This window comes from Chlorocebus sabaeus, chromosome 8 (genome assembly GCF_047675955.1).
Source record: "Chlorocebus sabaeus isolate Y175 chromosome 8, mChlSab1.0.hap1, whole genome shotgun sequence".
Lineage (NCBI taxonomy): Eukaryota > Metazoa > Chordata > Mammalia > Primates > Cercopithecidae > Chlorocebus > Chlorocebus sabaeus.
This window is the reverse complement of record NC_132911.1, coordinates 14,024,048-14,039,288: the sequence shown is the minus strand read 5'-3', so window position 1 is coordinate 14,039,288 and position 15,241 is coordinate 14,024,048. Positions and strand designations below refer to the sequence as shown.

At 35.1% G+C, this 15,241-nt stretch overlaps 1 protein-coding gene across 2 annotated transcripts in view; it reads left to right on the top strand.

Moving 5' to 3' along the window:
• Positions 1-11,473: 11,473 nt before the first annotated feature.
• Positions 11,474-15,241, top strand: part of SGCZ (sarcoglycan zeta) — a 480,578-nt gene continuing 476,810 nt past the window's right edge. For both annotated transcript variants that reach the window (XM_073018632.1, XM_037983832.2), the window contains exon 1: positions 11,474-11,739. In XM_073018632.1, the coding sequence (XP_072874733.1) occupies positions 11,545-11,739 (195 nt within the window). In that variant the 5' untranslated portion in view covers positions 11,474-11,544. The remainder of the gene's footprint in view (positions 11,740-15,241) is intronic.

Sequence of the window (15,241 nt, the reverse complement as noted above, 5' to 3'; positions counted from 1 at the left end):
TAGCCAACAACAACTTAAAGGAATTGTCTTAGGCATTGTACATTTCCTTAATGTCTTTTTTCTTTGTGTCCACTCACACCTATTAACAGGAGTCATTTATTTTAGTCTTTGTTGTCTATCCAGAAAGAAGCCATATCTCATAATATTCTCTTACGCTCTCCTTCTTCCACTTCCATTTTAGAAAATAAAAATGAAACGTCACTGAAGAAATGGAAAGACTCTTGGGGTAGAAAAGGTGAAGACGGTACTTTTACTTGCAGGTATCCTAGATTTCAGACACTGAAATCCACACAGAGCAAGCTTGGGTAATGAAACTCTGAGGAAGCACACTGTGGAGGAGGTGACACTCAGTACCACTTGTCCCGGAGCCAGGCTCCTGCAAACTTTAGCCACAGCACAGCTATCTTCAGTTTTTCATAAGCTAATGTGAGTCCTCCATGTTAGCATACTAGTGAATATGATCAAGGAATATTCTGTTTGTACTATTATAATTATTACCTGTCTATATTGCTCCTCCTTTGGGTAGCCCAGCTGACTGGGTGATCTGCTGACATTGTCTCTAGTTCCTCTGCTACCACACCACTAAGAACACGCAACCTCTCTTGATCCCAGCTTCATCACTTCAATCATTGATCTCACATTCATTTTCCTCATTTCTTTTCAATTTTCTATTATCTTTTGTGTGCATTGGTATTGGTCTTTGCTTTAATACTGCAATACAAGACCCCCAGGCACTCATCTATAATTCCATTTATTCGACTTTCTTTATCTCTCAAAAATTGTCTAATTTGCTGTCTCCACTTTTTAATTTTTTAAATTTTCTGTTTATGCCACTCCAATTAGGCCTTCAAATACAGACCTCTTTTACGTCTCTTCTTCATTTTAGTCTCATCTCAAGTGTCACTTGCTCTGAAAGACATTCTCTTTCTACCATTTTAAAAGTAGTCCCTGATTATATTACCATGCCCATTATATTTGTAGTATCTCTCACTGATTAACATTATATTGCTTATATATTTATTATATTATTGTGTTTAGCATCTTCAGAGCGTGTTACTATTTGATATGGTGTTATTTATTTTTCTATGTGCATATTGTGTTTTCCCCAACATATGAGATTCATAATGCATCAATCTTGACCTCTACCTTCCAGTAGTTTTCACTCATAAATATTTTATTAAATGAAAACTATCTTCTGTCCGAAATCTCAACTACTATTCCCAACCCTGAATACTTACATAAAAATACTGAATTAATGATTCCAGTTAGTTTAGAATTATTAGTATATTTCCTGGGCCTTGGTATTTTGAACTATTGCCCCCTTATGTGAGGCAAGGGACTAAGGTACCAAATGGTCTCTGCTACCCTAGTTATTTTTTCTCCCATTCCATCCAGATCAGTAGAAGTCACCAGAATTCTCTAGGGCTAGATTATTAGTGATGAACCATGTTTAGGTGATTCCAAATTAATTCATTCTCTTCTGATGTCTACATGCTGTGTTTTTAAATTTACCAGAAAACTAACTCTGTCTGAAAACCAGATTTTCCACACCTTTGGAGAAAAATGTCTGAAATTTGACGTGTAATTCTATTTGATCAGGCATCCTTCATTGAACCTTATAACATCTTGCCAGAAATGTTATTTACATTATTAGATAAAATACTGCATTGGAAATTGTATCCCTTTGTAGAGAAATTTCAAAGTGCAAATTTAAACCAGCTCTTCCCTGAATTGCAGGAGGATCCAAGTAAATGCATTTAAAGTAATATAAGCAATGCGGATACTCATTTTGACCCAAAAATGCTGAAAACTTCCTTAGTATTAGCTGAGCAGCATTAGATTTTAGAAGTCATTTGATTCTAATGAATGCTTTTTAAACATAAAATGTGATAATGAAACAGAATGGCAAAACTAAGATAAAAAGGTTCCTAGTTACCGTAAGTAGCTAAGAAAACCAAGATAATTGTAACAAACGGATTTTGAGGACATTGAATTAATATCACAAGGGAGGTAGAGAAATATTATGAAACCAAAGGAACATCTTGATACTGTGATATTGTCTCTCAGGAAATTGTGATTAACCCTCTGAAATCCACTTAACTTTTCCGAGAAAGTAAGTACCTCTGCAATTGGAGCATGGTTTGGTAGCTTCCATTAGAATGACAGTAGGCACTTAGTAAAAAACTCTTTTATTTATAGAAGTTTCATAATGCCAAAGAAAGCAAGATATTTCAGAATATAGTTAATGCATAAAAATGGCAACATTAAACATTTAAGGCTAAATTTGTAAAGTTTCAAATGTAGGATAGTTTGCATAATCACTTAGAATTATATGTTTTTATTCTTCTGCTAGTACTACTATTGCACTAAAACAGCCATTGAAACCTTTTGTGATCTTGAAAAATAACTCAGATTTAACAAAAAAATAAAAAATAAAAAGGAACTTTTAAAAGAAGTCTAACCTTGTCTTACTACAGCATGGATGCTCTAAAGCAGTTTGTGATGAAGACAGTAGATAAAATAATAATGTTAAACTAAGCTTTATTAAAGAAAATAATGTTGAATTTCTTGAGGAGATAAACATAGCTTTAATTCCATAACTTTTTTTTTTCTTTCACAACTATTTTTCTAGCTTGTTGTTATCTCATTTGCTTGTCAAAACTGTTAGAGGTGTTTAATATAGTTACCGATTCACTATTGCTTCACCAAAACAAAATTTCAATCTTTTTTTTTTATAATTTATTTATTATTATTATACTTTAAGTTGTAGGGTACGTGTACATAACGTGCAGGTTTGTTACATATGTATACTGGTGCCATGTTGGTGTGCTGCACCCATCAACTCGTCATTTACATCAGGTATAACTCCCAATGCAATCCCTCCCTCCTCCCCCCTCCCCATGATAGGCCCCGGTGTGTGATGTTCCCCTTCCCTAGTCCAAGTGATCTCATTGTTCAGTTCCCACCTATGAGTGAGAACATGCGGTGTTTGGTTTTCTGTTCTTGTGATAGTTTGCTAAGAATGATGGTTTCCAGCTGCATCCATGTGCCTACAAAGGACACAAACTCATCCTTTTTTATGGCTGCATAGTATTCCATGGTGTATATGTGCCACATTTTCTTAATCCAATCTGTCACTGATGGACATTTGGGTTGATTCCAAGTCTTTGCTATTGTGAATAGTGCTGCAATAAACATACGTGTGCATGTGTCTTTATAGCAGCATAATTTATAATCCTTTGGGTATATACCCAGTAATGGGATGGCTGGGTCATATGGTACATCTAGTTCTAGATCCTTGAGGAATCGCCATACTGTTTTCCATAATGGTTGAACTAGTTTACAATCCCACCAACAGTGTAAAAGTGTTCCTATTTCTCCACATCCTCTCCAGCACCTGTTGTTTCCTGACTTTTGAATGATTGCCATTCTAACTGGTGTGAGATGGTATCTCATTGTGGTTTTGATTTGCATTTCTCTGATGGACAGTGATGATGAGCATTTTTTCATGTGTCTGTTGGCTGTATGAATGTCTTCTTTTGAGAACTTTCTGTTCATATCCTTTGCCCACTTTTTGATGGGGTTGTTTGTTTTTTTCTTGTAAATTTGTTTGAGTTCTTTGTAGGTTCTGGATATTAGCCCTTTGTCAGATGAGTAGATTGCAAAAATGTTCTCCCATTCTGTAGGTTGCCTGTTCACTCTGATGGTAGTTTCTTTTGCTGTGCAGAAGCTCTTTAGTTTAATGAGATCCCATTTGTCAATTTTGGCTTTTGCTGCTGTTGCTTTTGGTGTTTTAGACATGAAGTCTTTGCCCATGCCTATGTCCTGAATGGTACTACCTAGGTTTTCCTCTAGGATTTTTATGGTATTAGGTCTAACATTTAAGTCTCTAATCCATCTTGAATTAATTTTCGTATAAGGAGTAAGGAAAGGATCCAGTTTCAGCTTTCTACTTATGGCTAGCCAATTTTCCCAGCACCATTTATTAAATAGGGAATCCTTACCCCATTTCTTGTTTCTCTCAGGTTTGTCAAAGATGAGATGGCTGTAGATGTGTGGTATTATTTCTGAGGACTCTGTTCTGTTCCATTGGTCTATATCTCTGTTTTGGTACCAGTACCATGCTGTTTTGGTTACTGTAGCCTTGTAGTATAGTTTGAAGTCAGGTAGCGTGATGCCTCCAGCTTTGTTCTTTTGACTTAGGATTGTCTTGGAGATGCAGGCTCTTTTTGGTTCCATATGAACTTTAAAGCAGTTTTTTCCAATTCTGTGAAGAAACTCATTGGTAGCTTGATGGGGATGGCATTGAATCTATAAATAACCTTGGACAGTATGGCCATTTTCACGATATTGATTCTTCCTATCCATGAGCATGGTATGTTCTTCCATTTGTTTGTGTCCTCTTTTATTTCACTGAGCAGTGGTTTGTAGTTCTCCTTGAAGAGGTCCTTTACATCCTTTGTAAGTTGGATTCCTAGATATTTTATTCTCTTTGAAGCAATTGTGAATGGGAGTTCATTCCTGATTTGGCTCTCTGTTTGTCTGTTACTGGTGTATACGAATGCTTGTGATTTTTGCACATTAATTTTGTATCCTGAGACTTTGCTGAAGTTGCTTATCAGCTTAAGGAGATTTTGGGCTGAGACAATGGGGTTTTCTAAATATACAATCATGTCATCTGCAAACAGGGACAATTTGACTTCTTCTTTTCCTAACTGAATACCCTTGATTTCTTTCTCTTGCCTGATTGCCCTAGCCAGAACTTCCAACACTATGTTGAATAGGAGTGGTGAGAGAGGGCATCCCTGTCTTGTGCCAGTTTTCAAAGGGAATGTTTCCAGTTTTTGCCCATTCAGTATGATATTGGCTGTGGGTTTGTCATAAATAGCTCTTATTATTTTGAGGTACGTTCCATCAATACCGAATTTATTGAGCGCTTTTAGCATGAAGGGCTGTTGAATTTTGTCAAAAGCCTTTCCTGCATCTATTGAGATACTCAAGTGCTTTCTGTCTTTGTTTCTGTTTATATGCTGGATTACGTTTATTGATTTGCATATGTTGAACCAGCCTCACATCCCAGGGATGAAGCCCACTTGATCATGGTGGGTAAACTTTTTGATGTGTTGCTGGATTCGGTTTGCCAGTGTTTTATTGAGGATATTTGCATCAATGTTCATCAGGGATATTGGTCTAAAATTCTCTTTTTTTGTTGTGTCTCTGCCAGGCTTTGGTATCAGGATGATGTTGGCCTCATAAAATGAGTTAGGGAGGATTCCCTCTTTTTCTATTGATTGGAATAGTTTCAGAAGGAATGGTACCAACTCCTCCTTGTACCTCTGGTAGAATTCAGCTGTGAATCCATCTGGTCCTGGACTTTTTTTGGTTGGTAGGCTATTAATTATTGCCTGAATTTCAGAGCCTGCTATTGGTCTATTCAGGGATTCAACTTCTTCCTGGTTTAGTCTTGGAAGAGTGTAAGTGTCCAGGAAATTATCCCCCGGCAAAGGAGCGCAGCTCATCGCCAGCAACGGATCAAAGCTGGACGGAGAATGACTTTGACGAGATGAGAGAAGAAGGCTTCAGTCCATCAAATTTCTCAGAGCTAAAGGAGGAATTACGTACCCAGTGCAAAGAAACTAAAAATCTTGAAAAAAAAGTGGAAGAATTGATGGCTAGAGTAATTAATGCAGAGAAGGTCAACATTTCAATCTTATTGCTGAAAGAGAATTTTCTTGTTAGTTGTGTGTCTTTTATTTAAAAGATTTAGCACATTTTCATTTCTAATGCACATTAATTTCACCTTCATATTGAAATATAATTTGTAGAAATAGAACATTCTAGAAAATAAGTTTGCTTTAACATGAGATAAAGGGGAGTCGATCATCTGAACAGTCATAGCGCTTAACTTGGAATTTTCAGAGACCAGCTCTACAAGCAGAAGGTCTCCTACTCGCCAGTGAGGAACATTCAATCTCCTGCTTTCTCCTATGCTCCTCCTACATCCGCATTCTTCCCCTTCTCCGCTCCTCCTTGTTCTTCCCATTAATCCCCAGAGCCCCTTTATCCTCTTCAATTTTCAAATTCTGCTTTTTAAAAATTTATATATATATATATATATATGTGTGTGTGTGTGTGTGTGTGTGTGTATGTTGTATATATTTTGTGGTAGATGTAGTATTTTGATATCTGTATACAATGTGGGATAATCAAATCAGAGCAATTAGGATATTCATAACCTAAAACATTTATTTTTTATGTGTGTTGGGAACATTACAAGTCTTCCCTCCTAGCTCTTTTGAAATATACAATAAATTATTGTTAACTATAATTTCCCTGGTGTTCTGCCAAAATACTGGAACTGATTCCTTCTATCAGACTATATTTTGTACACCTTAACCAAATTCTCTTCATCCTATTCTTTTTTTATGTTTTCTCTACTATATTATCAAAACCACTGTCAGAACCATGAAATTTCTACCAAATTCCTTAGGCAAAGTCAATTCCTTGGCAACTTATCATCTGTTATAACACTTACGTTACATAACATAATGGGTTTCACATCTACACCAAGTCAGAGTTTAATTAAGGAATAAAGCTTTATGGTCAGTTTTAAGGAAATTGTAAATGTTAACTTAAATAATAATAATAAATAACATCACTTACATTATGAGAGAACTTGCTGTGAATCATCTACTGTTATCAGCATTTCCAATTCATTTAAAATCATGATGTTTTAATAGCTTATCCAACTACTTTTATTGTATGAAGCATAACATGCCTCAATGGTAAAAAAAAGGAGACATAAGATTTAAAGTACATTAATGCAATTTGAAGTTATAGTAATTTTGAAATTAAAACATGAAGAGGAAAAACCAAATAATTTTTATAAAAATTTCTCAACATTGAATTTGTAGATTGCTTTGGTAAGTATGGTCATTTTCACGATATTGATTCTACCCATCCATGAGCATGGGCTGTGTTTCCATTTGTTTGAGTCATCTGTAATTTCTATCAGTAGTGTTTTGTAGTTTTTCTTGTAAAGGTCTTTCACCTCCTTGGTTAGGTATATTTCTAAGTATTTTATTTTATTTTTTGCAGCTATGGTAAAAGGGGTCGAGTTCTTGATTTGATTCTCAGCTTGGTCACTATTGGTGTATAGCAGAACTACTGATGTGTGTACATTAATTTCATATACTGAAACTTTGCTAAATTCATTAATCAGTTCTAGGAGCTTTTTGGAGGGGTCTTTAGGGTTTTCTAGGTGTACAATCATATCATCAGCAAACAGTGACAATTTGACTTTCTCTTTACCAATTTGGATGCCCTTTATTTCTTTTTCTTGTCTGATTGCTCTGGCTAGGACTTCCAGTACTATGTTGAAGAGGAGTGGTGAGAGTGGGCCTTCTTGTCTTGTTCTAGTTCTCAGAGGGAATGTTTTCAACTTTTCCCCATTCACTGTTATGTTGACTGAGGGTTTTTCATAGATGGCTTTTATTACATTGAGGTATGTCCCTTCTATGTAAATTTTGTTGAGGGTTTTAATCATAAATGGATGCAAATCTTGTCAAATGTGTTTTCTGCCTCTATTGGGATGATTATGTGATTTTTGGTTTTGATTCTGTTTATGCGGTATATCACATTTTTTATTGACTTGTGTATCACTGCATTCCTGGTATGAAACCCACTTGATTGTGGTGAATTTTCTTTCTAATATACTATTGGGTTTGGTTAGCTAGTATTTTATTAAGAATTTTAGCATCTATGTTTATCAGGGATAATGGTCTGTAGTTTTTTGTTGTTGTTGTTATGTCCCTTCATGGTTTTGGCATTAGGGTAATACTGGCTTCATATAATTATTTATGGAAAATATTCTCTCTCTCTCTCTCTCGCTCTCAATGTGAGTCTCATTCTGTCAGCCAGGCTGGAGTTCAGTGGCACGATCTCTGCTCACTGTAACCTCCGCCTTCCAGGTTCAAGCAATTCTTCTGCCTTAGCCTCCCAAGTAGCTAGGAATTTAGGTGCCCACCACCACACCCAACTAGTTTTTGTATTTTTGGTAGAGATGAGATTTTACCATTTTGACCAGGTTGGTCTTGAACTCCTGACCTCAAGTGATCCACCTGCCTTGGCTTCCAAAAGTACTGAGATTACAGGTGTGAGCCACTGTGACCCGCTCCCTCTTTCTCTGTCTTTTGGAATAATGTCAACAGGATTGATACCAATTCTTCTTTAATATCTGTTAGAATTTGGCTGTGAATCCCACTGACCCTGGACTCTTTTTGTTGGTAACTTTTTATTACAGTTTCAATCTCACTGCTTATTATTGGTCTGTTCAGGGTTTCTAATTCTTCCTGAATTAAAATGGGAAGGTTGTACCTTTTTGGGAATTGATCCATGTCCTCTAGGTTTTATAGACTATGCACATAAAGTGTTCATAGAAGCCTTAAATGATCTTTTGTATTTCTATGGTGTCGAGTATATTATCTCCCATTTCATTTCTAATTGTGCTTATTTGGAGCTTCGCTATTCTTTTCTTGGTTAATCTTGCTAATGGTCTATTAATTTAATTTATCTTTCCAAAGAACCAGCTTTGTGTTTCATTTATCTTTTGTATTTTTGTTTGTTTGTTTCAATTTCATTTACTTCTGCTCTGATCTTGGTTATTTTCTTTCTTCTGCTGGGTTTGGGTTTGGTTTTTCTTGTTTCTCTAGTTCCTTGAGGTGTGACCTTAGATTGTCTATTTGTGTTCAACAAAGCATACAAAAACACGAAGTAGGGAAAGGACACCCTATTCAACAAATGGTGTGGGGATAATTGGGAAGCCATGTGTAGGATAATGAAACTAGATCCTCATCTCCCACCTTATACAAAAATCAACTCAAGATGTATCAAGGACTTAAATCTAAGACCCAAAATTATGAAAATTCTAGAAGATAACATTGGAAAAACCCTTCCAGACATTGACTTAAGCAAGAATTTCATGACTAAGAGCCCAAAAGCAAATACAATAAAAACAAAGATAAACAGCTAGGATTTAAACTGAAGAGCTTTTGCATGACAAAAGGAGCACCCTGGAAGGTAAACAGACAACCCACAGAGTGGGAGAAAATCTTCACAATCTATACATCCAACAAAAGACTATTATCCAGAATCTACAAGGAACTCAAACAAAGTAGCAAGAAAAAAAAATCCCATCAAAAAGTGGGCTAAGGACATAAATTGACAATTCTCAAAAAAAAAAAAAAAAAAGATATACCAATGACCAACAAACATATGAAAAAATACTCAACATCATTCATGGTCATGGAAATGCAAATAAAAACCACAATGCAATACCACCTTACTACCTCAAAAATGGTCATAATCAAAAAATCAAAAAGTAGTAGGCATCGGTGTAGATGCAATGAAAAGGGAACACTTCTACACCACTGGTAGGAATGTAAACTAGTACAACCATTATGGAAAACAGCAGGGAGATTCCTTAAATAATTAAAAGTAGAACTACCATTTGACCTAGCAATCCCACCACTGGGTACCTACCCAGAGAAAAAGAAGTCATTATACACAAAAGACACTTTACTTTCATGTTTATAGCAGCACAATGCACAATTACAAAAATATGGAACCAGCCCAAATGCCCATCATTCAATAAGCTGTGGTGTATATATATGTACAGTGGAATACTACTCAGCCATAAAGAGGAATGAATGAATGGCATTCACAGCAACCTGAATAGGATTGGAGACTATTATTCTAAGAAGTAAAAGTAACTAAGGAATGGAAAAGCAAATGCTGCATGTTCTCACTCATAAGTAGGAGGAAGCTGTGAGGATGCAAAAGAATAAGAATGATACATTGGGCTTTGGGCACTCAGGGGGAAATGTGAGAAGTGGGTGAAAGAGAAAAGGCTACAAATTGGGTTCAGTATATACTGCTCAGGTGATGGATGCATAAAAAATCTCACACATCACCACTAAAGAACTTACTCATGTAACCAAATATCACCTGTTTCCCAAAAACCTATGAAAAAAAAAACTCAACATTTTATCTACGGTAGGATTGAGTCAATGAACATTATAACGATAATTTTACAGTACATATGTTTTATATTATGTAACATAATTTAATTACTTATTAATATTATTTTTATTTGCATATAATTTATTAAGAAGTATTTCTGTTAGGTTAGTCATTTAATAAGTATAAAAGCAATCTGAGAAAAACCTAAAGAAATAATAATGAAAAATTATTGTCCTATAGAAAATCATACTTTATAAAAATCAGTTTCCATCCCTCTGATAAAAAATTAGTTATTCTGAACATTGTACACTTAAGACATAATCAATGCTTATTCATATTGTTTTGGTCTTCTTATCCTTATTTCTAAGTTGTATAAGACAGTAAAAAATCTATTTGCCTATTGAAAAAATTAATTCTAGAACCTGAATTTATGCATTATCAAAGAATATCATCTTCACTTTTTCAGAACTGACTTCTAATTTCATTATGAAATAGTATGGTACAATATATAGTGTTCTTAAAGTTAATTTTTTTTTCTGATAACTCATTGAAATACAACTAAAATAATCAACATAATTGTAAATAAAACTTTTAATTTGATAGCTATTGTCTACATGAACCCACACAAATTTTAATTTTCTTTCCATAGGTTCTTGCAAATATACTAATATTTTTACTGAAGCATATATACTGAACCATTTGTATCCTGCATTTTTAGAGAAAGGTACAGAAAATCCCAGTGATACAGTCAATCTCTACCGCAAAGAACAGGTAAAGCATAGTCTAAGAGTAGCTTGGTGTATTCATCTATTCTCGCTCTGGTATAAAAAAAATACCTGAGACTGGGTAATTTATAAAGAAAAGAGGTTTAATTGGCTCCTAGTTCATCAGGCTGTACAGGAAACACAGCAGCTTTTGATTCTAGGGAGGCCTCAGGAAACTTACAATCATGGCGGAAGGCAAAGGGGAAAAAGACACATCTTATGTGGCAGGAGCAGGTCCAAGAGAGAGCAGGGAGGTGCCACCCATTTAAGCAACCAAGTCCCATGAGAACTGTATTACCAGAACAGCACCAAGGGGGAAAATTCACTGCCATGATCTCATCACCTTTCACCGGGCACCACCTCCAACACTGGTGATTATAATTCAACATGAGATTTGGGTGGGGACACAGATCCAAAGTATGTCACTTGGACATGAGTAGAGCTCTTTGGTTACTGGTAACGGGAGGTAGACCTGAGCATCCCAAGAGAAAAGCTGACTGTTGAAATGGAACAAATCTGATTGGAAATAATATATATCTTGTGGATATAACAATGAATTAAACATCTCTAAAAAACTATATTGAAGAAAATGATTCAAAGATTTCTGTAACATTTTAATTACACAACAATAGTTATTTGAATGCTCACTGACAATTATTTTAAGGTACATTGTATCTTTTGTTTCGAAAAATCATGTGTTTATTTTTTTTAATGCTTCTTTTCTTTCCTTCTTTCTCTTACTTTCTTTTTTCTTTTTTAGATGACACGAGAACAATACATACTAGCAACCCAACAGAATAACCTCCCAAGGACTGAGAATGCACAACTTTATCCAGTGGGAATTTATGGATGGCGAAAGAGGTGCTTATACTTCTTTGTCCTTCTGCTGTTGGTTACCATGATAGTTAACTTAGCCATGACAATATGGATATTGAAAGTTATGAATTTCACTGTGGTAAGTACACTATGATTTTACATCTTATTGTTCTTGGTTCAAAGACAATCTAGCTCTGTTACTTTAATTTTTTAATCAAAGGTTATTCATATCAATATTTACAAGTGTGTGTTTTTAAATTCCAAAGACAATAATATTTTATTTTAAGACTACATTCAGTAGGTTTAGTTCTGACACACATATGCTATTACTACCTGCCATTTAAGTATGGGAAATTTAGATCACAAGACAGCATAGCACATTGATTCATTAGAATGTTTGAAGAACACTTAATCAGTAAGTATGAATATTACTTACTGTGCCTTAAAATTTAAGAAATGAATCTGTTTTTAGAAGTGATATTTCACATTAAAATTAATATTATAAATCATGTGCCTTTGAATTACATCATTTAACGTATATACCTCTATATCTCTGTATATCTGCTTTCTATGTAACATACTGCATGACTGAATCTAAAAGCCTGGAATTTCTCCTGAACTACATTGACTAATGCCTATAATTGCCATCAGATGGTGACCCTATTCTTTCATAGCACATCCCTCATAAATGGAAGATCAACCAGAAATTAAATCACTCTTTTATAAAAATAACCAATTACAAAATGATTGTATAATGTATTAATGAAGTTTGCTGCAGTTTACTGAATGTTTATAGTAAATTTATGAGCATGAGTTATCTGGGAAAATTCGGTGGCTTCAGCAAAGTCCAGTTTGGCTCATTTTATATTTTTTGACTGATGCCTTCAGTTTTTCTACTCTGCTTTTAGACCATTCTGCCTTTCCCTGGGGACCTCAGATATCTTCACATATAAGCAAGTATCTTTCACTTGCTGACCAGACTGCTATTATTCTTTAGAAGTCTGCATCCTCAGGAGTGAGTCTGAAGCTGGCTGTTTAACTTCACTGATACTCCTATACTGCGCTGTTTATGGTTTGTTTGTTTGCTTTTTAAACCCCACTCGGTATTGATTTAGCAAGAATCGTCTCTTTCTGACTTCACTGACACCTGATTCTAATTCAGAAACAGAATCTCAAAAGAGAAAATGACACTAGCTTCAGTCCGTGTTGCAAGGTGTCACAATTATGTGTATAAGGAGCCTGGGCGGGCAGGTGGCCTAACCTTCCGGAGAAGAAACACTGTCACTGTGCACATCAAGATAAACCAGCGTCTGCTCGTGGAGGGAAATGAGCCATGGTTCCATTTTTTTTCCCCAATAAATTATAATTTTGAAGAGTATTCATCAAATAAGAAACTAAAGGCAAAGAAAAGTTGGGTAGGAGTCAATGTTTTTGCAGAGTCAGAAAATAGTAACTGTTGCCTAGACACGGATGTGTGTCTCAGGCCAGGGATCAAGGCATGAGGCCACTTGTGGGTGGCTAGAGGTTGAATTGAAGGCTAGTAGGTACATTCTCACTTAGGAGATTCTCTGGGAATGCATCTGAATCACTTCTTTGTCTAAAAGTTGGCTCACTTTGCCCTCTCATTTGGAAATATTTTGACACAAATATCAACAACTCTAGCCATCATGTTTATGTTCTCAACTCTGCTCCTACCTTCTCTGACTACTGTCTGGGTGTCCTTCAGAGGTCATTGATCATATGGTAGGAGCAATGTTTATGCTCCTGCACCTTCTTTTGTGCTACTTTAAATAGCGACCAGACTATCAGTTGCTGAAAACATTTTCAGCCTCATATTTTAACAAAAAATTAATATTATAAAAGAGGTAAAGCATATTCTTCAAACTTTGAAATTTCAGTAATACGATTTTCTCTATCCAAAGGCATCTTTCAAAAGCCCATGAATGATGGGACCAGGTCTCTCACTTCAGGGAGCATTGATTCCATCCAATGACTCAACCCCAGGAATTTTCAGGTTCAAGCCTTGCAAGTTTTTCAGGCATATTTAAATTAATTAGAAAAATATACTTAAATGTGTAATTACATGGCTACATGCATCAGACTCCCAATACTTTGCCCCATGCTGACACCAAGGCTGGATAAGCCATCCCTGGGAAATCATTGAAACAGTCACCTGTGTCCTCAGGATCCTCATGGGCCCCAGGGTTCCTGTCACCCATGGAGCTATTTAATTTGAACCTCAGCTGGCCAGAATGTAAAATATAATGCAACATGGTCCTGGAGATAATTAAAAGGGGTTGTTTCCATAGGAGTGTTGGTATTTATTTATTTATTTTTACATTTTCCTTTGAGGCATGTCTTTTAAAAAATTATGTTTTGACCTTTTTATAATCAGAAGGAAAACTGTCCTTCCTTCAGCCACAAAAACTATTTGCATGTAGCTGAGGTAAAATGCACAGATAAAGTTTTCAGAAATGTATCACACTGTAAGGTAACACACTCTTTGTAAGATAACACACTTTCTAGCTCAATGTAGTCATTCGCAATTGTTCAGAAGTAATTCAGAATTCCTTATGTAGTTACAGACTTTAGCAATCCTGAATACTGGAGATTATGTTGTATATACTTGAAGCATGTTAAATAATTTGTAATCCTCTTCCATCAGAGCAGTAAAATAAAACCAATTTTATGTTTTTACTAGTGCATTGTGTTCATTTTCATATCTACAGAGAATACCAAAGACTAGTTGCCATACTATAGTAAGAAGTAGAAAATAATGTGTCAGTTGTTTGGGGAGTACTATTGATCTGCACAAAATGTATTTCACTTTCATTATAACTATTGCTATCCAACACACGGAAGTCTGTGGCTGTTAACATCTTTTATTTGAGCAAACTGGGCATGTTATTTTTATCAAAATATTGATAAAATATTTTTAGCATAGCAATATTTTTAGCATAGCAAAGATAGCTGCCAACATGTTTTATGCTGTTTGATGAAGTCCATCGTTATGACTGATATTGTGCATGATGTGTATGATTGATATGCCCTTGTATTTTTGGAAATAATTTGTGTTTTTCATTTTGTAGAAAATAAAATTATTCTGCTTTTTGAGATACTCAGTTGTAGAAAACCAAAAAAAAAAAAAGGGAAATGACTTTATACTAAAGATGAAAGACTTAGGATAGAAATAAATAATCTCCTGGCTATGAGAGCAGGTGTGTGTGTATATATATATGTATTTTTTATATATATATATATTTTGTGTGTGTCTATATATATACTATTTCATATATATATGTTGAAGAGGGAAATTTTTGAAATTTTGAAGTTAGTTGAAGAGGGAAATTCATATATATATATATATGGTGAAGAGGGAAATTTTAAAACTTCAATTTGTTGAGGTCGGTACAATCTATTTCCATGTTATCAGTTGCTATTTGGTTGATTACTATAACATCTTTGTGGTTTAGCTAATAGACTAGCCTAGCAGGTCTATCAAATCCAGGCATTCTACTGAGGCAGTATTATTTTCTAGGCTCAACACTTATTCTAAGTAAATTAGTTCTATATTTGAGAATTGAAGATCGTTACAGTAATAAAGTACTGATTTTAAGAACAAAAGTACCAACTAAGGGTTG